General features: G+C 40.6%; 1 protein-coding gene across 1 annotated transcript in view; it reads right to left on the minus strand.

Moving 5' to 3' along the window:
- The window catches only part of PDE11A (phosphodiesterase 11A), a 673,054-nt gene that overhangs the window by 529,733 nt on the left and 120,502 nt on the right, over positions 1 to 22,819 (minus strand). Inside the window, exon 2 of the mRNA XM_044304393.1 lies at positions 12,056 to 12,214. Coding sequence (XP_044160328.1) covers positions 12,056 to 12,214 — 159 coding nt within the window. The remainder of the gene's footprint in view (positions 1 to 12,055; positions 12,215 to 22,819) is intronic.

The raw sequence follows: 22,819 nt of genomic DNA on the forward strand, positions 1-22,819 counted from the left end.
ATTTTCCTGCTTTTAGAACTGCACTGAAATACATTGTCAGGACTGCTGTGCATGCGCAGAGGAGTCCTCTCAAATATGTTAGAACAGCACAGCAGTCCTGACAGTGTATTTCACTGCAGCTTTGAGTGTTCATAGTGGGGGAAAGTGGAGCAGTAGGAAAATAAAAAATAGTGATCTGGACTCCTTAGTACTAATGTGTCACTGTAGATAATAGTCCAAAATTAGGGTGACAGATTCCCTTTAAGGCCAGGGGTCCACAGTGATTTTTAGCGAGGTATATTGCAGTGCAATAATGTGAATTATCCCTGCTAAAGTAAACGGAAGGATGGTGTAGCAAATGACAAGCTTTCCCATATGCCTGTGATTTTCTGGTTATAAAAATTACAAAAAGGGTGAATTCTGTGGCAAATCCGCAGCATTTCTGCATGAAAATCAACAGCAACATTCCCACTATTTGGTGCAGATTTTGCCTCTGGAGGGAGGCTGTGGATTTTCTGTGGCTGCAACTTTAGAAAAAAAAAGATTAGAAGAGATAGGTTTTGTAACCGCATACAAGGGAATGCTCTAAACTCCGAACGGAACCTCATGAATAGCTGCTAGCAGACAAATAGGAAACGCACTCAAGCGGCTTACACTCCTAGCAATCAGTCTCTAACAGCATACAGTGAATCCCCCCAAGAATAAGACCAAGCTCCGTGTTGAGGGTAAAGGAGTGGACAGGCAGAGCTGTGTGTTTATTGTTCTTATATAACATTGTTACACATTAGTACCACCCACAGGGTTTTGTAAGACAACCAGTAAACACGTACAATACACTCAGACACTCCCACACAAAATCCTCCCCTCTGCCTGTGATACAATTATCTTACACAATAGGTTAATGTAATTATCACAAGCAGGAGAATACACAGTGTTATACAATGTCTTCTGTCCTGGAGACAATTGGGGAGTAATTCAATTATTCCTCAGGACAAAGGGAAATCGCCAATACACACGTGGGGACAATAGGACAGAAATTACTATTCAAATATACAATGTCACAACCATTACAGTAAACATAGACATTTTACATATCCCCAGATAGCTTCGGTCTGAGTGCATTCAATTATTAGGTGAATGGCACTCAGACTACAGGAATACAGTTCAATTGCCATGGAGATTAAGTTTAGCATGGGCTGATGAGAGGGCCCATAATCCTGGGGCAAGAGGCTGGCAACCAGGCTTCTCCAGCACCCAGTGGCGAGGTTGGTTTCACCACACGTTTGCTTAAAGGGCAACTAATATTGATGGCTTAATGTTAAAGGGAACCTGTCACGTCTACTATGCTGTCCCACTATGACTCCAGCGGTCTGTCACTTCTCTCATGGCAGTCAGTACTTTTATTGTACTGACATGGGGAACCTTGCAGGATATTCCAGCGCTGTGAGTGAGATGAGTCTAATGAGGCTCCTGACCATAACCATGGCAGCTTTCTTTCCTATGCGTAATGAAAATGAAAACTGTCCCTTCACTGTGTAGATGGACTTTGTTTCCCTCACTCCCCTTTACTTCTATGGGCTTACTTCTGTCTGACTTTTTCCACTACGAGGATGGGTTTTGTGATCTCAGCCATGAACGGCTGACAAGGGAATAATCCTTAAAAGGTCAGACCCCCACCAATCAACCACTGACCAAACCTATAGCTATACTTAAAGGGATTCTCTTGGCTACAGATATGGATGACCAATCCGATGAATAGGTCACCAATATCAGATCAGAGACTCGGCACCTCCACGATCAGCTGTTTCAAGCTGCTGCAATGCCGAGAACTATAAAATGTACGATGATGGAGGCAGAAGGCTCCATACACTGTTTAGTGGCCATGTGGGGGTCCTGCATCTCAACTCCCATTCAAGGAGTTGATTCTGATCTTCAGTATCAGTATGCTGGCACTGGAAGCTACACAAGGGTTTGGAGCCTTCTTCTTCAGTGCTGCAGCAGCTCAAAAAAGCTGGTTTTAGGGGTGCTGGGTGTTGCCCCCTCTTCCCTCAATCTGATACTGTTTACCTACCATGAGGATAGGTCATGAATATCTGTAGCCTGGAAAACCCCTTTAAGTCTGGGGAACCTCTTTAATAATTGTAGAGATTTCCATTGGAAAGACAATTCATTTTCTGCAAAAAATCACAGTGTATGTAAATGTATCCCTAGCCTTGTCATTATTCCATAGGTGATTTCCTATATATACACATGTATTTTGGAATTAAGATGATAGCAGCATATATATCCAATACATTTCAGCATAATATATGATGTGATGATTTCACTATATTCTCCCTACATTGCTGTGGATTTCATGAAAGAACGCATTTACACATTAGGGAAACTGACAACTTTCCCCTATATTATACTACCCTCCATATATACAGTATTTTCCAGATGTACCCTATACATTGCCAGTGACTATGTATGTCTCATACCTGATTCTTCAGACATACTGTATGGCAAAATATACTCGATCATTTTGAAATATGACAAACTTAGCAGCAGCGGACATTACAGAATCAATATTACACTTCTATATAATGGTGACACTGTCTACACAAGCTAACAGGGCGCTAATAAGATACACTGGGAGTGCCGCCGAGGGCAATTTCCTTTAGTCATTCAATCACCTCGGTCATTGTGTAGCAATTCCTAATTCCTTTCTCAAACTGAACATGAAAATTACAAATGAGAGCCCATTCCCCAGAGCAAGAAGTTCTCACTCCATGAAGCTACCTGTGCCGTTTAGGAATCAATAGCACCAATCAATTCCCTCCACTAATGGACGCAGAGTTTCCATTTTTTTGCTGAAATGCGCTGCAAGAATGATGAGAATAACCTGCACTGAGATTTTATTATGGAGGAGTGTCAAGACAGACCCCAGGCATGAGAAGAAAGCATAATGAGGATCCGTAAACCGTCAATTTGATATACAATGCAGGTATTGTCTGCGAACTTAAAGGGATAGTTAGGCAGATTGCTCTGACAATAATTGCGGATTATGTGGTGTTTATCAGCAGAGCCCTCTGCTAGTAAGATGTCACCTGTCCTGAAATATGAGGATATCTCTTTTTTATTTTATCAATTCAAAAAGACAACTATAGTTTATAAACATTTACATATTTAATAATAAACTCCCACTATCCCTCCTGATCCTATGCCACCTGGAGTGCAATGCCCCCCTTCACTTTAACCTATAACTTATCTTAGACTAGCTTCTGTCTCTCCATCGAATTTCTACCGGGCCCAGGAGCCTGAGGGGGCCCAAAGACCCTTGTGCACCATAAGAAGACACCAGTATTATAGAAAGTGCATTCTGATCAAGTTACACCTCTGGCTGGAGAGAAAGGGTAAGGTCAAGAATTTGGCATCGGAAAGTGGGCGGGCATGGGGTTGCTGATTCTATTTTTGCCTAGCCGAACTCCTGCACCAGGGCCCATGAGCCTTTAGCTACGCCCCTGTATCTTAACATTCTTCATATCTATTTCCTAATTTATACAATCTAAGTTCTATTACCATACAGTACAACATAAAAATTCTCCACATAGAAAGGATTGGTGATTTTTAGAAAACCATTCTTCAGCTATAGCTGCTCTTGCAAAAAAAAAGCAAAAAAACATAATATCGTTGCTCAATTCCTGTTAAATTCCTATAATACAATGTAATATGTCTATTGGAATCTGTATGCCAGACTTAGCCCATATATAATCTAAGATCTCTTGCCAATACTTCACAAGCTTAGGACATCGCCAAATAAGGTATATCCAGTCTGCCCCTTCCTGATCGCATTTAGGACCGTTGTCCATGTCCCTGAGTTTCATTATCTTCAACTGTTTAGTAGTTAAATAAAGCTTCAACTGGGTCATTTTATGATCAATATTTGGCAAAAATTTAACTGTTAACTTACAAATTTTCTGCAAATTCTCTTCAGAAAAAAAAAACATTCTTATATCATTTCCCCTTAAGGGAGGGGAAGACTAGAGTACAACCCCGCTTAGACAAAGTCTAATATAACTTAGATGTAGCCCCCTTAACAGAGTTGATCTTAATCATTTATTCGGCTAAAGGAGAGGAGTGCACCAAACACCTGAAATTAGTTTTAACTTCAATAATTACATAAAATAATTGAATATAATAAAACTTTTGAACCTTCATAAGTCCGAACAATCTTTATACGTCTTGGAATGTAACTAATTATCCATATTTATTATATAATTAAGAAAGAAAAGACAGCCCTCTCTTTTTCCAAAATGTTCTCACCTCTGAGTTACATTTAAGTTTTAAAAAGTTGTTGTCCCAAAGAGGTGCCATAGGTAGGGAACCAACGATCCCACCTTTCTTTCTCACCCAACTCCATATTTTATGGGCCACCTTAAATATTGATGAAAAGGTTGTTTACCAAAGTAGCCAGCTTCTAAAAGATGCAGTATTGAATAGGCCCCTAAGTCTTTAACCAAAAATTCTGTCCTACTATTAGTGAATAATTCATTCCAAAATACCAAATATTTCAACTGCGATGCCAGATAATACAACTTGAAATTGGAAACACCCAAACCTCCATGTTTGTTCCAGTTGATGATGCACCAAATTCAATCTCGTTGGTTTACCCTTCCATATTAGCAACCCTAAAAGCCGATCTATAGATTTGAATTCACCATCATTGACCCAAACCGGAGAATCTGAAAGAACATGTAGGAGACATGGTAACAAAACCATCTTAGGCTACTCTCATGGCTTGCTTATATCCGCATTTTTCCTTTCCGGTATTGAGATCTGTCATAAAAGGAAAACGCTTGAGTTTTGTCCCTATTCACTGTCAATGGGGACAAAACTGAACTGAACAGAACGGAGTGCACCAGAATGCATTGCTTTCCATTTGGTTGCGTTCCCATGCCAGACAGAAAAATGCTGCAAGCAGCATTTTTGAGTGCGTCATGGGATGCGGAGCAAGATGGATCCAGCATGAAACACAATGTAAGTCAATGGGGACAGATGTGTTTTTCACAGACACAAAAGAAAACAGATCAGGCGCCCATTGACTTAAACAAAAAAGAGAGATAGCCAGCTCACCTTGAATGTCCAATGTAGCTGTGCACGAGGCGGACCCAAGTCAGTCCGTGTGGTAGATTCAAATAGAAAAAAGAAACTTCAGCACCAAGCGTGGACGTAGAAAATTCTTTTCCCAATCTTTATTCAGCAATATTCCATAATTGTACAGCAATCAGTGGCACAGGCTCCCACTTAATCCCAGGAAATCAACGCGCTTCGAACAATGGTGTTCTTAGTCATGATCTAGGTGTCTAACATGGTGAACATTGAAATAGGGTCCAGTTCCCGCCATTCCGCCCCCAGGAGGAGTCCTGGAAAGGTGGGTTGGACGCAAAGACAATCAGAACCATGTGAGGCACCTGTACAAACATTTCTCCCGTGACATAAAACATATAGGTTTACTTTAAGCAAACTGAACAATTAAACAATCTAAAATCATGTGGTTTTACCTATCAGCATATACCAGGGATATTGGTTCTAAAGTGGTGGGACAAATATATCACTGTCCGCAAGGTGAATTCAGAACAGACAAATAAGCATATACAAATATGTAAATGGATTTCCGTAGCAGATATAAAAAGACAAAAGTATAAATTTAAATATAAATATAAATATAAGGTATATAATAAGACTGGATACACCAGTATACAGATGAAAAAGGTCGGGAAATACACAGATACAACCATATAAGACCATATCAGAATGGCAATGTATATGCACATGTCCCGTTATATGACTGGTTGTATCAGTTCAATTGAACCATGTCAGGATAGCCATGGTTCTAGACAAATTGTGTTCCCATGTAAAACCTGGCAATCGCCTGGTGTGAATTCTTGTCCTAGTCTGCACTTATTCGGCAATCAAAGGATTATAGCCGGCATGGAGTTAATTAGCAGCGCCGCCTCGTAGTGTTTCTCATTGTCTTGCTACATGGAAGAATCTGATGTGAGTTCATGTCTTAGTCTGTGCTTATTCGGCAATCAAAGGGTTATAACCGGCATGGAGTTAGTTAGCAGTGCCACCTCGTAGTGTTTCTCTTAATTCTTGCTACATGGAGGAATCCTTTTCGAGCGATCATCTTAATATTCTTACAGAGAATATAATATCAGGAAGTTCCAAGATTTTAATGGGGGAGAGAATTGGAAGATAAAAAAATAATAAAAATAAATATAAAAATAAGAGAGACAGAATGATTATACAAGGTCCAATCTCCTTATTTGTATTAGATATAATCAATACTATTATTCCATACTAAATTCATTTTTGGTTTTAGTTTTGCTATTAACATCTTATTTCTCATTCCCATTTACATTGGTACATTACTTCCATTCTCATATTCCCAAAATTTGTTCCTGATTCTCAATGATTTTGGTGTGAATATTTGTTCTTGATCACCCATGATTATAAAGTGGTAGTCCACAGTACTTTTGGTATATAGGCCCCACATATTTTATTTGTTTGGGCATAGACCCCATTTATGTTAGAATTGGGACACCATTAAGCAGGATATATCCATATTTAGTAACTATGATCATAACTATAAGAGAACCAGATGATATGAAATATACAACCCTTGTAGGGCATTGTCACCACACTGAAGCCTCAAAATCAATGTATAAAGAGAGGAAAACCCACATATTTAAAAAGAAAAAAAATTATTCTAAATGACCATGTATAAAAACATAAGTCTGCTTGCAAAGGTATAAAACTGAATTAAAACGAAATAGTAATGGCTTAATTGCATGTTATCCTTAGTATAGATACATTAGTTCTTTTTTAAGATTAAGACCCTGCGGATATCTTGTTTTTAATCTCCAAATCCAATATGCTTCCCGTAAAAGGATTTTTTGTTTGATGTTACCGCCCCTTTGTGGTAGTGTGATACGTTCAAAAGCAAAGGTGGAGAAGGTATTTGTATTACGGTTGTGGGTATTTATGAAATGACTGGCCGCATTAGAGATCCCTGTTATGGAGGGGTTGGCAATGTAATTTAGATGTTCTCGTAACCTGTCTTTAAATTTTCTGATGGTACACCCTACATACATAAGATCACATGAGGTACATGTGATAATATATATGACACCACTTGTGTTACAATTTATATAGCTCCTGATAGGGAATGTCTCAGAACTTGTAGAGTTATAAAATTCCTTGGTGATTTTGGCGACCTTACATGTTTTACATCTCTGGCTACCACATTTAGAAAATCCTGTGTATTTGAGCCAGGTGGGTTGATTTTTATTTATTGCTTCTGTTGGGGTAAACATAGAGGGTGATAATGTTTTGCCCAAAGTGTTAGGTCTCTTGGAGACAACACGGCAGCCCTCTTTTAATACTCCTCTCAGGATATCATCCTCATATAGGATGGGTAGGCATTTTTGAATGGTTTTTTTAATGGTGTTAAATTGTCTACTGTAGATTAGGACTATAGTGGGTATAGATTCATATTTTTTGTCTCTATGTTTACTAACATTAGTATTTCTAATCTTGTTTTTATTTGTGTTTGTATTGTCTCTATTCTCAATATTATGACAACCCATATTTTCTTTGGTCGATAATTGGCGCTGCATATTAGGCATCAGACCCAGTAATTCGGATCTGTTTTTGTTATTGGCTATTTTTATGCCCCTCAAAAGCATCCACTTTGGGTATCCTCTGGACACAAGACGTGTCCATATGTTTTCACATTCTTTATCGAAGGCCTCATTAGTACTGGAATTTCTTTTAGCTCTTATAAATTCCCCCACGGGAATGCTTTTTATCGTATGTGGTGGGTGGTGACTATTGGCTTTGAGAATGGTATTGGCGGAGATCTCCTTGCGGTAGGTCTCCGTCAATATTACCTGGTCTGGAATCCCAGTCAACTTTAGATCTAAAAAATTGATTGTTTGGGGATGTTGTACGCATGTAAATTTCAAATTGTATGTGTTCCCATTGACATAATTGACAAAGTCTGGTATGGCAGACACATCGCCCCCCCAAATGAGGAGCAAGTCATCGATGTATCTGCCATACCAGACAAGTTCTCCAGAGAAGGCCAGTCATTTCATAAATACCCACGACCGTAATACAAATACCTTCTCCACCTTTGCTTTTGAACGTATCACACTACCACAAAGGGGCGGTAACATCAAACAAAAAATCCTTTTACGGGAAGCATATTGGATTTGGAGATTAAAAACAAGATATCCGCAGGGTCTTAATCTTAAAAAAGAACTAATGTATCTATACTAAGGATAACATGCAATTAAGCCATTACTATTTCGTTTTAATTCAGTTTTATACCTTTGCAAGCAGACTTATGTTTTTATACATGGTCATTTAGAATAATTTTTTTTCTTTTTAAATATGTGGGTTTTCCTCTCTTTATACATTGATTTTGAGGCTTCAGTGTGGTGACAATGCCCTACAAGGGTTGTATATTTCATATCATCTGGTTCTCTTATAGTTATGATCATAGTTACTAAATATGGATATATCCTGCTTAATGGTGTCCCAATTCTAACATAAATGGGGTCTATGCCCAAACAAATAAAATATGTGGGGCCTATATACCAAAAGTACTGTGGACTACCACTTTATAATCATGGGTGATCAAGAACAAATATTCACACCAAAATCATTGAGAATCAGGAACAAATTTTGGGAATATGAGAATGGAAGTAATGTACCAATGTAAATGGGAATGAGAAATAAGATGTTAATAGCAAAACTAAAACCAAAAATGAATTTAGTATGGAATAATAGTATTGATTATATCTAATACAAATAAGGAGATTGGACCTTGTATAATCATTCTGTCTCTCTTATTTTTATATTTATTTTTATTAATTTTTATCTTCCAATTCTCTCCCCCATTAAAATCTTGGAACTTCCTGATATTATATTCTCTGTAAGAATATTAAGATGATCGCTCGAAAAGGATTCCTCCATGTAGCAAGAATTAAGAGAAACACTACGAGGTGGACTGCTAACTAACTCCATGCCGGTTATAACCCTTTGATTGCCGAATAAGCACAGACTAAGACATGAACTCACATCAGATTCTTCCATGTAGCAAGACAATGAGAAACACTACGAGGCGGCGCTGCTAATTAACTCCATGCCGGCTATAATCCTTTGATTGCCGAATAAGTGCAGACTAGGACAAGAATTCACACCAGGCGATTGCCAGGTTTTACATGGGAACACAATTTGTCTAGAACCATGGCTATCCTGACATGGTTCAATTGAACTGATACAACCAGTCATATAACGGGACATGTGCATATACATTGCCATTCTGATATGGTCTTATATGGTTGTATCTGTGTATTTCCCGACCTTTTTCATCTGTATACTGGTGTATCCAGTCTTATTATATACCTTATATTTATATTTAAATTTATACTTTTGTCTTTTTATATCTGCTACGGAAATCCATTTACATATTTGTATATGCTTATTTGTCTGTTCTGAATTCACCTTGCGGACAGTGATATATTTGTCCCACCACTTTAGAACCAATATCCCTGGTATATGCTGATAGGTAAAACCACATGATTTTAGATTGTTTAATTGTTCAGTTTGCTTAAAGTAAACCTATATGTTTTAGGTCACGGGAGAAATGTTTGTACAGGTGCCTCACATGGTTCTGATTGTCTTTGCGTCCAACCCACCTTTCCAGGACTCCTCCTGGGGGCGGAATGGCGGGAACTGGACCCTATTTCAATGTTCACCATGTTAGACACCTAGATCATGACTAAGAACACCATTGTTCGAAACGCGTTGATTTCCTGGGATTAAGTGGGAGCCTGTGCCACTGATTGCTGTACATTTATGGAATATTGCTGAATAAAGATTGGGAAAAGAATTTTCTACGTCCACGCTTGGTGCTGAAGTTTCTTTTTTCTATTTGAATCGCCCATTGACTTACAATGGTTTTAGTGCCGTCTTCGCTATTTTAGAGATAATGCAACCGGATCCGTTCATAACAGATGCAGCCGGTTTATTATCATGACAGAAGTGTTTTTGCTGATCCATGCCGGATCCAGCAAAAACACAGATGTGAAAGTATCCTTAATCAAATCCACAAACCCCAATGACATTTTAATCCAAGCCCTTATAATCCTGCAAATATCGGCCAAAAGAGGAACACATTCAGAGAAATATAATGACTAGCATCACTACTTACGGTATATTAATTCCCAAATACCTAAAATGACCTCCTGATGGAACTATCTTAAATCCATAAGAGCTCGGGGAGTGCTTACCAAAGGGCATCCAAATTGATTTTTCTCTATTTATCTTCGACTCTAATGACTGCGATGAGTTTTTAAGAAATAATAATACATCATCGGCGTATAGTGAAATCTTATCCGCCTCTCGTTCAAACTTTTATATTTTGATCTTGCCGTATTGCTATTGTCAGCAGTTCCATTATAATTGCAAAAAGAAGCGGAGACAGCGGGCAACCCTGCCTCGTCCCTTTAACGCTTGCCACCGGATCCCTATATAATATCTTGATCCAAATAATAAATGGTCCAAATGTGACCAGAGATAAGACCGCTCCACGCTATCAAAAGCGTTGGATATATCCAGAGATAAAACTGACAATTCATCCTGTTTTAACCCAGATCTTTTACAGATCTTTATAATTAATGAGGATATCTTAAGGTCCCTCTAGATGGGATGAAACAGCAGGCGATTGTCAAGAAGGAAGCGTTCCTTCCCGGCAATCGCCTGCTTGTCAGTTTACACACAGCAATCTCCTCCATAGTATGGGCAGGAGCGATCACTAATGCCATCACTTATCCTCATACAGAATCATTGTTTGCCGGCGGCAGAGGCTGGTTACACAGCACGATCTGCTGCCGGCAAAGAACAAGTTTTGTGTCTGCACTAATGATTACCCGATGAATATGTGTTTCGCAGCGCCTTTACACCGCCAGACCACAGGTCCTTGTTGCTACACAAAGCTAAGGGTACTTTCACACTTGCGGCAGGACGGATCCGACATGCTGTTCACCATGTCGGATCCGTCCTGCGGCTATTTCGCCGTGCCCGCGGACCGCCGCTCCGTCCCCATTGACTATAATGGGGACGGGGGCGGAGCTCCGGCGCAGCACGGCGGTGCACGGAGAAAGGCCGCCGGACTAAAATTACTGCATGTCAGGCTTTTTAGTCCGGCGGCTTTCTCCGTGCACCGCCGTGCTGCGCCGGAGCTCTGCCCCCGTCCCCATTATAGTCAATGGGGACGGAGCGGCGGTCCGCGGGCACGGCGAAATAGCCGCAGGACGGATCCGACATGGTGAACAGCATGTCGGATCCGTCCTGCCGCAAGTGTGAAACTAGCCTAAGATGAAGACAGAAGGAGATGCCGGCTACGTGAGCAAGTGGACTAAGGTGAGTTAAATTATTTTTATTTATTTTTTTAACCCCTCCAGTGCTATTTTACTATGCATTCTGTATTCAGAATGCTATTATTTTCCCTTATTACCATGTTATAAGGGAAAATAATACAATCTACAGAACACCGATCCCAAGCCCGAACTTCTGTGAAGAAGTTCGGGTTTGGGTACCAAACACGCGCAATTTTTCTCATGCGAGTGCAAAACGCATTACAATATTTTGCACTCGCGCGGAAAAATCGCGGGTGTTCCCGCAATGCATCCGCACATTTTCCCACAACGCCCGTGTGAAAGGGGCCTAAGAGTGTGCAGGGACAGGTCCCATTACCAAAGGGAATGGTAACACACAGTTATCAATTTATTCATACATTTCCAAGAGGAATGGCACAATGTAGGCTACAGAGAAAAGATCTATGGAATATAAGTATTTACTAAAACAGACATTTTCGGGGTTCTGACAGGTCCTGTCACACTGAAAATGCAGCGCAATCTGCAGGCAGCATGTTATACAAACCTAAATCTGACATAGTTAGAATTTGCACTTATTCTAGCTTTGTGAGAAAAAATAATAATTTGTGAAAAGTCAATCCTACCTTTTCGTCATCCTCAGTAAACGGTGCTCCTCCAGGGGTCTTGTTTATGGCTTGTGCGACCCCAATAATTTCCCCATCGCTGTTCTGTATCGGCATACATAGCAGAGACTTGGTCTTATATCCAGTGAGTTTGTCTATTTCATCACTGAATCTTCTGTCCTACAAGAGAGAAGAAGAATTAACATAATGTACCTAATAATAAAATATTCACATATTCATAATGTATATTTTATATACTGTACATATGTTCTTATTTACTTATCATTAAATTGTGAAATGTACCTGTAAGTAAGAAAAGGAAGCATGGAGGAGTATTAACCCTTTCAAGATATTTTTTTTATTTTGCTTTTTCCTCCCCTCTATCCAATGGCAGTAATATTTTTCCTTTTCCTTTCACATAGCCATAGGAGGGCTTATTATTTTTGGGACAAGTTGTAATTTCAAATTTATTGGGAAAATGGAAAAAAAAAATCTAAATGGAGTGGAATTGGGGGGAAAAAAAATTCTGCCACAATTGTATTGCTTTTGTGTTTATGGCATTCATTGGGTGGTAAAAAAAAAAATGTTACCTTTATTCAGAGAGTCAGTATGATTTTACTGATTTCAAATTGATATAGTTCTTGTTGTGTTAATGCTTTATAAAAAAAAAAGTTCTAATATATTTGCATCGCCATATTCTGACCCATAACTCTTTTCACATTTCTGTCTACGGAGCTGTGTAAGGGCTGTTCTTTGCAGGTCGAGCTGTAGTTTTCACGGATACCATTTGGGGATTTCTATGACATTTTGTTCACTTTTTATTCACAAAAAAGAAAAAAGCATGGATCGCATATCCCCATGCTATGCATTCATCTATTATTGCTTCTCAGTACAATTCAGGTAACTTCTCAGCATAAATAATAGTATATCAAGCCCTAATGTACATAGTGTACACAAGGAATTAGTATAGACTTTGCCTCTATGAGTGGGTACCTACTCTACATTGGTGCAGTGCTTTTTAGTCACATTTTTTTAGGAGGTGAACCAACCACAAAATAGAGAACCAAGCATATAAACATTGTTTTCTGTTACAGAGTTCAACATTAGGGATAAATACTTTTTATATTCTGGCACGTGGTCATACGAATGATATTTATGTCTTTTGCTTATTTTCACTTGTAAAATTAGGAAAGGGGGTTGGTTTTAATTTGCAATACTTTTGAAGTTTTTTTATACCTTTAAAAACATTTTTCTTTTTTTAACTTTATTTTTAAACATGCGATCATTAGATTGCTTATACCGTAGACTGCAATAGTTTACCACTGGAAAACCCCTTTAATAAAGCAAGCATGCACTTTATACACCATTATTTAAAGAAAAAATGCACTAAAAATGTATCTCACTGAGTTGGATGCATCTGGAATAAAAATCACCACAAAAAAAAAAAAAAAACTGTTTACAAATAAAGACAAATACTACTGCAATATCATCACTACAGTGAGCAGCCTGGAAGAAACTCTATTGTGACATCATCACAGTAAAAAACAACCTAGCAATTAACACAAACCGTCTTGTGATATCATCCCAGAACTCTTGCCCTAACATCAACATAATAGAACATAGCCAAATCATCACAGTGGAACTTTCCTTAGTAGAAAAGAGACACATTAGTCTAAAATTGATCAAAACAGATGATTTCAACCTAAAGGATTGATCATTAGGTGAAATTTAACTATGAGCGATTGTTTTAGCCAACTGATGTCTTCGTCTGCAAAAAAGTAATCTGTGTTTGAAATTTTCACTGTGGCATAGTCACAATGCAATGCAGCCAAAAGATGGTGACAAACATGATTATGACATCACCACAGTACTCGAGTAAGATATATAGATGAAAGATATTGTGACATCATCACAACAGAAGACTGTCTAGGAATAAAGACAACCACTGCTGTGACATCATCACAGTACTAAGCAGGCAGGGATTAAAGACAAACACTGCTATGACATCATCACAATGGGATAAAGCTGAAGACAAAACTATTGTGACATCACAACAAAAAGCATCCAAGGATTAAAGACAAACACTGCTGTGACATCATCGCAATGAAATAAAAAGGAAGACAAAATTATGGTGACATCATCAAAATAAAAAGCAGCCAAGGATTAGAGATAAAAACTGCTGTGACATCATCACAATGAAATAAAAAGGAAGACAAAATTATGGTGACGTCATCAAAATAAAAAGCAGCCAAGAATTAGAGACAAAAACTGCTGTGACATCATCACAATGGCATAAAGCTGAAATATAAAGACAAACACTATTGTGACATCATGAGGATTGAATTCTACCTATTTAGACGGGCTGACAAGCAGCAGATTATCAGGAAGGAGGCGTTCCTTCCCCACAGTCGGCTGCTCATTCAGTTGAGGTGAAGCGTTGCATTTACATGCAGTGATCACCTCCACAGTATGAGAATGTAGCATTGTTTGCCCTCATACAACTGCATTATTTCTGGGCAGTAGATCGCTTTTTAGACCGCAAGACCTGCTGCCCAGAAACGATAATTTAGGCGCCTGCATGAACTACAGTTTCACCCGATGAACAAGCATTTTGCCCGTTCATCAAGTGATCTGCTACACCTTTAGATGGGCAGATTGTTGGGAACAAGCATTCGAAGGAACGTTCGTTCCCGCAATCTGCCTGATTATCTGCCTGTCTAAATCTACTTTAATAATAATAGACTATTGTTACATTATCAGAATAGAGAACTGCCAAGGAATAAAAACTATTGTGTCATAATCACAATGGAACTCCATCTAGGAATAACGACAAAATCCTATTGTAAAATCATCAAAACCATAGTGGAGATCACCAGGGAAAACAACGGAAAGAACAGAGCGCTGTACTGGAAACTTCTAGTTAAAATATTTTTAAAATAAATAAAACCAATAAAAGGGCAAGCTATGCATTCTGGTGGTGTTCTTTGCCTTCCTCAGCCTTGATTGAACCAAATAGTTAAGCTGCATATATATACAACTTAGACCGGAAGTGAATAAATAATAGCTATATGTATCATACAATATAACAGGCCAATAAATAGGCTCACAATAAAAGAGTTGTATGACTGATGAGATATGACCCAAGAGGGTTCGCCAAGATTTAAATACTCATGACCAATCCTCAGCATAGATAATCAGTATCTGATCGGTGGGGGTCCAACACCTGGACCTTCTCACAGTTCACCAAGCACAGCGCTGTCCGTTGTATTGCGGCTGTGGTTTGTTTTGTGCTCAGCCCCATTCAGTTCTATGTTGCTTAGCTGCTCCTAGGTCACATGACAGATAAACATGTCATCACTGGCCTAGGAAAAGGTTCGCCGGTGCCTTCTCAAACTGCTGATTGGTGGGGGTCCCATGTGTTTTCAACCAACATAAAAAGAAAAATAGAAAACTTTATATTAAGTTTCTTTGGTTATGTTTCTTTGAATCTTTGTAATTTTGTTTCCTTTATTTTGATGTTCTTTTTGTTACTTTGTTTCCTCTTTTGGGGTTTTATGTATGTATACCGCAATTATTTACTGTATATTTACTCTTCCCCAGTATTAGGGCTTACATTATTTATCATCTATATATGTATTTTTTGCTAGGGATATCACTTTTTTGGTTCATCATTGTTTTTGCTTGTTTTATTAAGGTTTCGGTTTCTTGGCTATTTAGCACTTGGAATCACTCCACGTCATTTATGCATGACTTATCTGTGGGCCCCGAAATCCTTTGCTTCATTGCAGTCTCTTTACCTTGCTTGCTGGCTGCTCTGTTAGGGTTTGTTCACACGACCATGCCGTGCTTTGCGGTCCGCAAATTGCAATTTGCGGAATGGAACGGACGGCCCTTTATATAAATGCCTATTCTTGTCAAGCAAAATGGACAAGAATAGGACATGACTTATAATTTTTGCAGGGCCGCGGAATGGGTCCGCACCCGAGCCGCAAAAATGTGGAACCAAACCACGGTCATGTGAATGAGCCCTCTGTCTTATCTCATGCACCACTCTGTTTCTGGTTTCATTTTCTGTCCTAAGGGTGCACTGATTTCTATTTAGATATGTTCTCTGTATATTTTGTATTTCAGCCCGTATTGTGTTCTGGGTAATATGCAACCAAGATGATGTCACTTCCTTTCTCTCAATGTCTGTTACCATACTCTGCAATTATTTATATACCAAGTTTTGGGCTATAGAGATGCGGACATGCTCGGCTAGATCGCCGCTAGCATATCCGCAATATACCTGTCCTATAGGACTGTGTGCTTTTATTTTCTTTAAAAAAGGATTTTAGAGATATGTAAATTAGTCTTGTAGGTGCCCAAGGGGCTATACGAACCTTCCTGGTGCCCAGCCGTGCCCAGCCACGCCCACCTGTGAAGGAGCCCAGCACCGCCTATGTCCTCCGAATCTCCTCCTTTTATCAACGATAGATTGCCGTAATCTCGTGATGTGCGAGCTCGAGCATGCGCAGTTCTTTCCCTGAGGTTGATGCCAGCACAGGGAAGGAACACTATACCGGCACTGCGCATGCGCAAGATTACGGCAATCTATCGTTGATGAAAGGAGGAGATTCGGAGGACATAGGCGGTGCTGGGCTCCTTCACAGGTGGGCGTGGCTGGGCACGGCTGGGCACCAGGAAGGTTCGTATAGCCCCTTGGGCACCTACAAGACTAATTTACATATCTCTAAAATCCTTGTTTAAAGAAAATATAAGCACACAGCCCTATAGGACAGGTATATTGCGGACATGCTAGCGCCGATCTAGCCGTGCATGTCCGCATCTCTACAGCCCAAAACTTGGTGACCGAATCCCTTTAAGTCATATCTTGCCAGTTATACAGTATAACTCATTTTATTGTCAGTCTATTTAATGGGCTATTATATTGTACTATACCAGTGATGGTGAACCTTTTAGAGACCGAGTGCCCAAACTGCAACCCAAAACCCACTTATTTATCACAAGGTGCCAACACGGCAATTTATCCTGAATACTACAGTCCAATATAGTATATATTCCATGTACTTTATCATTTAGCTATAATAGCCTGCCTACATTCAGTGCGCTGCCTGTGCTGTTCATAGTGCGCCCTGCGCTGATGAATTGCAGGAAAAGTCTAAGTCATATTGGACTTTTTCCAGGGCGTGGGTGCCCACAGGGAGGGCTCTGACTGCCACCTCTGGCACCCGTTCCATAGGTTCGCCACCACTGTACTATACTGTACATATAACTATTTATTTTTCACTTAAGGTCTAAGTTGTGTATATATACAGCTTAACTATTTGGATCCGTCAAGCCTGAGGAAGGTGGTGGACCACAGCTGAAATGCATAGCTTGTCCTTTTATTGATTTTAATAAAAAATATTTTAATTAGAAGTTTCCGGTGCAGTGCACTGTTCTTCCCATTTTTTAACTTGGTGATCTCTGCTTTGATCTTGTTTATGGTCTCCAGTGGATGTATCTGCCAGGTAGGCACAGCAGCCTGGTGTTGTGCCTGGTTTTGCACAAGATCCTCCAAGTTTACTATTGCAGGGGTTAACCAATCAGCATCACCTTGACACCACCTCGTCTACAAGGGGCCTAGCACCTACACACTACACATGATTAAAAAGAGATTAAAAACCACATATAAGCCAAACCATATAAATGGTTTTTAATCTCTTTTTAGTCATGTTACAATAAAGATGCATGTATATTTTATATTGAGGTGTGGCATTGTTTTATTTCTTCTGTTGGTGTTTTTGAGTCTAAAACTTCTGTCTTGAGATGTTGTCCCACTTCCTATTCCACTTCTTTGCTGGAGTAGGTTTGAGAAAATGTTTTAAACTATTTAAAAAGTCTCAGTTGATAAATCAGTTTAAATCATCACAACAGGATAACCATTTTCACTTCACACCCAATTTTGAAAACTAGAGTGGGCATAGAAAAATTCAAAATGTCTCATAATGATTGAGCAAATATACCCAAAAGAGCACAAAGCCCTAGTCTGGTAGTTTTCGAAGCCAGAATTCTGGTGTGTGGGGCTTGGTAAATTTCTCCCCAAGTTTGTAATCTGCTTATGATTCTAATTACTACATTCAATCCAAAATATGACAAAAATGACAGGACTGAGGAATCACTAATTGGACTGATGTGCCTCTGTAATTTTATGTCTATCTGACAGATATCTGACAGGCCCAATTACAAGGTTTCCACTGACAGAATCGGTGGCACTTCTTTTTCATTATGCTTTTCATGACACAGTTAATCTACTCAACAAATCTTGGAATCTGCTCACAAGCAAAACCTAAAAAAGATAACAGGCTTAATCACCCACATCATCGTCATCATCAGTGTCATTCATTGATTTGTTGTAGCTTGGACACATCTCAATGGTCCTGTAGATTTTTTTCATCTTTAATGGAAATGATATAAAACAACATAAAAAAAATACTGATGCAAAGAAGGAAGGGCAGGGCATAACGTTATGTTCATCTGATTAACCCCTTAAGGACCCGCGCCGTACATGTACGCCGCTGGTGGACATGACTTAAGGACCAAACGCCATACATGTACGGCGGGCTGATCGGGCGGGTGCAGGAGCTGCGCCCACCCGATCAGCAGCATGGACCCGGCAGTTTCTATTATGTAAGCCTCACAAAGTGACTTTAGCCCTGAACTGGTCTTTAAATATTGGGTTTTGGAAATTTTCTTAAAAATTTTAAGATTTGCTTCTAAACTTCTAAGCCTTAACCGGGGCGTCGCACTCGGAGTGTCTCTCCCCTTCCCCTTCCTTTCTCTCTCCCGCTTTCCTTCCCTCTGTTTCTTTTTCTTTCTCTTTTGTATTCTGTCTGTTCTTCGTTATTTTCTACAGGTTCACTCAGATTGTGATTGGTTCATGGATTCTTATGTCACCTTATTGCTATTAGCAGTGGATACAGTGAGATCCTTTAAGGTCATATACTGCTTTGACATTGCTGAACACTTTGTTTACCGGTTTGTAGCTATTGGCAGAGGATTCTGCGTGTTCTCTTAATGCCTGAATACTGATATGACATTCTTGTAAACCTTGAAAATAGTTTTTTCTGTTTCTTGATTGTTATTGACTGAGGATCCTGCGTGTTCCCTTAGTGTTTATATTCTGCTCTGACTTTTCTAAAACATTAATAAAATCAGAGTAAACATAAACTTCTAAACCTTCTAACATCCCAAATAAGAAAATGTCATTTACCATGATCCAAACACGAAGTAGACATATGAGAAATGTAAAGTAATAACTATTTTAGGAGGTATTACTATCTGTTTTAAAAGCAGAGAAATTGAAAGTTTGAAAATTGTGAATTTTTAAAAAAAATTTGTAAATGTGGTATTTTTTTTTTTAAATAAAAATGGTATTTTGACTCAAATTTACCACTGTCATGAAGTACAATATGTGACGAGAAAACAATCTCAGAATAGCTTGGATAAGTAAAAGCGTTTTAAAGTTATCACCAAATAAAGTGACACTGGTCAGATTTGCAAAAAATGGCCTGGTCCTTAAGGTGAAAAATGGCAGGGTCCTAAAGGGGTTACCGTATTTTTCGCCCTATAAGACGCACCGGCCCATAAGACGCACCTAGGTTTTTGGGGAGGAAAATAAGAAAAAAATTATTTTTAACCAAAAGGTGTGCTTTTGGTGGGTTTGGAACTAATGGTGGTCTGTGGGTGGCACTATTACTGGGGATCTGTGAAGGACACTGTTATGGAGGGATCTGTGGATGACAGACACTGTTATGGGGGGATCTGTGGATGACGGACACTGTTATGGGGGGGATCTGTGCACGACGGACACTGTTATGGGGGGATCTGTGGATGACGGACACTGTTATGGGGGGGATCTGTGGATGACGGACACTGTTATGGGGGGGATCTGTGGATGACGGACACTGTTATGGGGGGATCTGTGGATGACGGACACTGTTATGGGGGGGATCTGTGGATGACGGACACTGTTATGGGGGGGATCTGTGGATGACGGACACTGTTATGGGGGGATCTGTGGATGACGGACACTGTTATGGGGGATCTGTGGATGACGGACACTGTTATGGGGGGGATCTGTGGATGACGGACACTGTTACGGGGGGGGATCTGTGGATGACTGACACATTGTTACAGGGGGGGGATCTGTGGATGGCACTGTTACAGGGGGGGGGATCTGTGGATGGCACTGTTACAGGGGGGGGGATCTGTGGATGGCACTGTTACAGGGGGGATCTGTGGATGGCACTGTTACAGGGGGGATCTGTGGATGGCACTGTTATATATGTGCCATCCACAGACCCCCCACCCCATAACAGTGCCATCCACAGCCCCCCAGCCCATAACAGTGGCATCCACAGCCCCCCAGCCCATAACAGTGGCATCCACAGACCCCCCCCCCCTTAACTGTGCCATCCACGGATCAGCTCGCCCACCCGCCGCCGCCCCCGCCTCTGCCGCCCCCAGTATACTAATATTAAATGTCTTATTCAATTAAAATGTATTAGATATGCCCCCTCACTCCTAAATTGCTAATCGTACCTTACATCCTATTCCTAGCTTCTGTAATGCAGGCAGGGCGGCCGGCGCGTCACTCGCTGACGTCACTTGCCTGCGCCGCCTGCTTCATTCATAAAGTAGGCGGCGCAGGCACGTGACATCAAGGAGTTACGCTGCCGCCCGCCCGGCCTGCATTACAGCACCTAGGAATAGGATTTAAGGTACGATTAGCAATTTAGGAGTGAGGGGGCATATCTAATACATTTTAATCGAATAAGACATTTAATATTAGTATACTGGAGCGGCGGGGCGGGGCTATAGTACATTGATTGCACCGCCCCGCCGCTATTCCCGGCCCCCAGCTCCTCCTCCCAGTCCCTCCCCCGCTCACGCTACATCGCATCCAGCGATGTTAAATTGTCAGCATTCGCCCCATAAGACGCAGGGGCATTTCCCCCCGATTTTTTGGGGGGAAAAAGTGCATCTTATGGGGCGAAAAATACAGTAATATTTCCATGTGCATTTGCACTACTATCATCCACAGTGTTTTGAAAATAAAACACTTAACCCTTTAAGAGGGTTATGCCACAAAACATATTCCACATTTTTCAAACCAGCATCTGGATCTGAATACTTTTGTAATTGCGTGTAATTAAAAAATTTGCATAGCCATTGAGTTATTCAATAACATTTATCTCTATAGCGCTACCTGTTTTTTTGTTTTTGTTTTTTTTGTCCACCTTTCTGAGGTAGTTGCACATGCTCAGTTTAAACCTTTAACTGCTACTAGACAGAAGGCTACAGTATAAAGTACATGAACCCTGAGCTGCCAGCCTTAAGAGAAGCTAGCAGAGCAATTGGAGCAATGAATGGGGAGATCTCTGGATTTATTTAAGGTACAGGGCTGTTTCTAGCGTTGTAAGAAAGAGATTGTCATGTACTATTTTGTGTCTGATTCTCATTTTTTTGCATCAATCATGGCATAACCCCTATAAGGACAGGGCAATTTTCCATTTTTATGTTTTTGTTTTTTACTCCCTGCATTCAAAGAGCCATAACTTTTTGTATTTTTCTGTTCACAAAGCTGTATGAGGTATTCTTTTTGTGTGAGATAAGTAGTATCTGCTAATAACAAAATTTTATATTGCATACGATGTAGTGGAAAGCTGGAAAAAAATCCACCTGGTGTTAAGTAGCAAGGCCGATTCATTGGCCTGTATTTGTGGGAGGGGCGTCCTGGCCTATATCTGACTCATACCTCCTCATGTTGCGACGGACGGCAGCGGTGTTCCTGGTACAGCAGACGTCATCAGCGTTTCCCAGGTAGCACAACGTCACTTCCGGTTCGCGCTCCCTCCGGCGGTCCTGCGTCCTGGTCCTCCTCGTGCGGCGGGTAAGTAGCTGCTGCCTCAGCGCAGCGTCGGCTCGTCTAATCCGGTCGGTGGGGTCGGTCCCTCTAAGGTAAGAGAGGGACATCCCCACACCGGAGCGGCAGTCTGGCAGCACGCCCGCTCCCACGTGACTCGCACGCAGGTAGCAGGAGTCAGCGAGACTCCGATTTCTTCAATTGTTTCCTCCGTCCAGGTCATAATTTGTTTTCTCAGGGTAATGTTACCGGTGGCACGGAAGAGGGGAGGGGGGGGGAGGCTGATTACAGCTGTGCGCAGGCAGCACGGGAAACATTTTAGCCTGGTGATGTGTATTCAGTGATGCTGTGGCAACAGGGCAGTTGTAGCATTGTGACTGTTAGAAATCTGACAGAAATGCAGATTTCACAATGTTCACTTCAAAAGAAAAAATAATAAAGAAAGAAAAGAAACAGGAATTTCATATTGTTCCAGTTCCTAAACAACAGCAGGGGTGACTAAACATCACAGCCTAAAGCCATATCTTCAGTGACTACCTGCTGTGCACCAACAGCCGGTGTAGGATTACACAGGGCTGTCATTGTGTTGTCTTGTGCCTGGCTTGTGTAAAGGTTTACCTTGAGAAAAAAAAAAAAAAAGGGGCAGACAGTGTTTTGTGGGGGGTAAAGTCTGGCACGGGCCGCCGTGCTGTCAGTTAGGTAGGAGGAGGGGAGGGGGGGGGGTTTCTATGCCATGCAGTGTGGTGGTGGTGAGTTGTTGGGGGGACGTACCCCCAGTTACAAGCGCCCCCAAAAAACGTTTTGACAAGCAGGGCACGCCAGACCCAGCACATTGCATGGCATTTAATTCATGGTTCCGTTATAGTTGGGCGGGT

Source organism: Bufo gargarizans, chromosome 8 (assembly GCF_014858855.1).
Source record: "Bufo gargarizans isolate SCDJY-AF-19 chromosome 8, ASM1485885v1, whole genome shotgun sequence".
In the NCBI taxonomy this organism is placed as follows: Eukaryota; Metazoa; Chordata; class Amphibia; order Anura; family Bufonidae; genus Bufo; species Bufo gargarizans.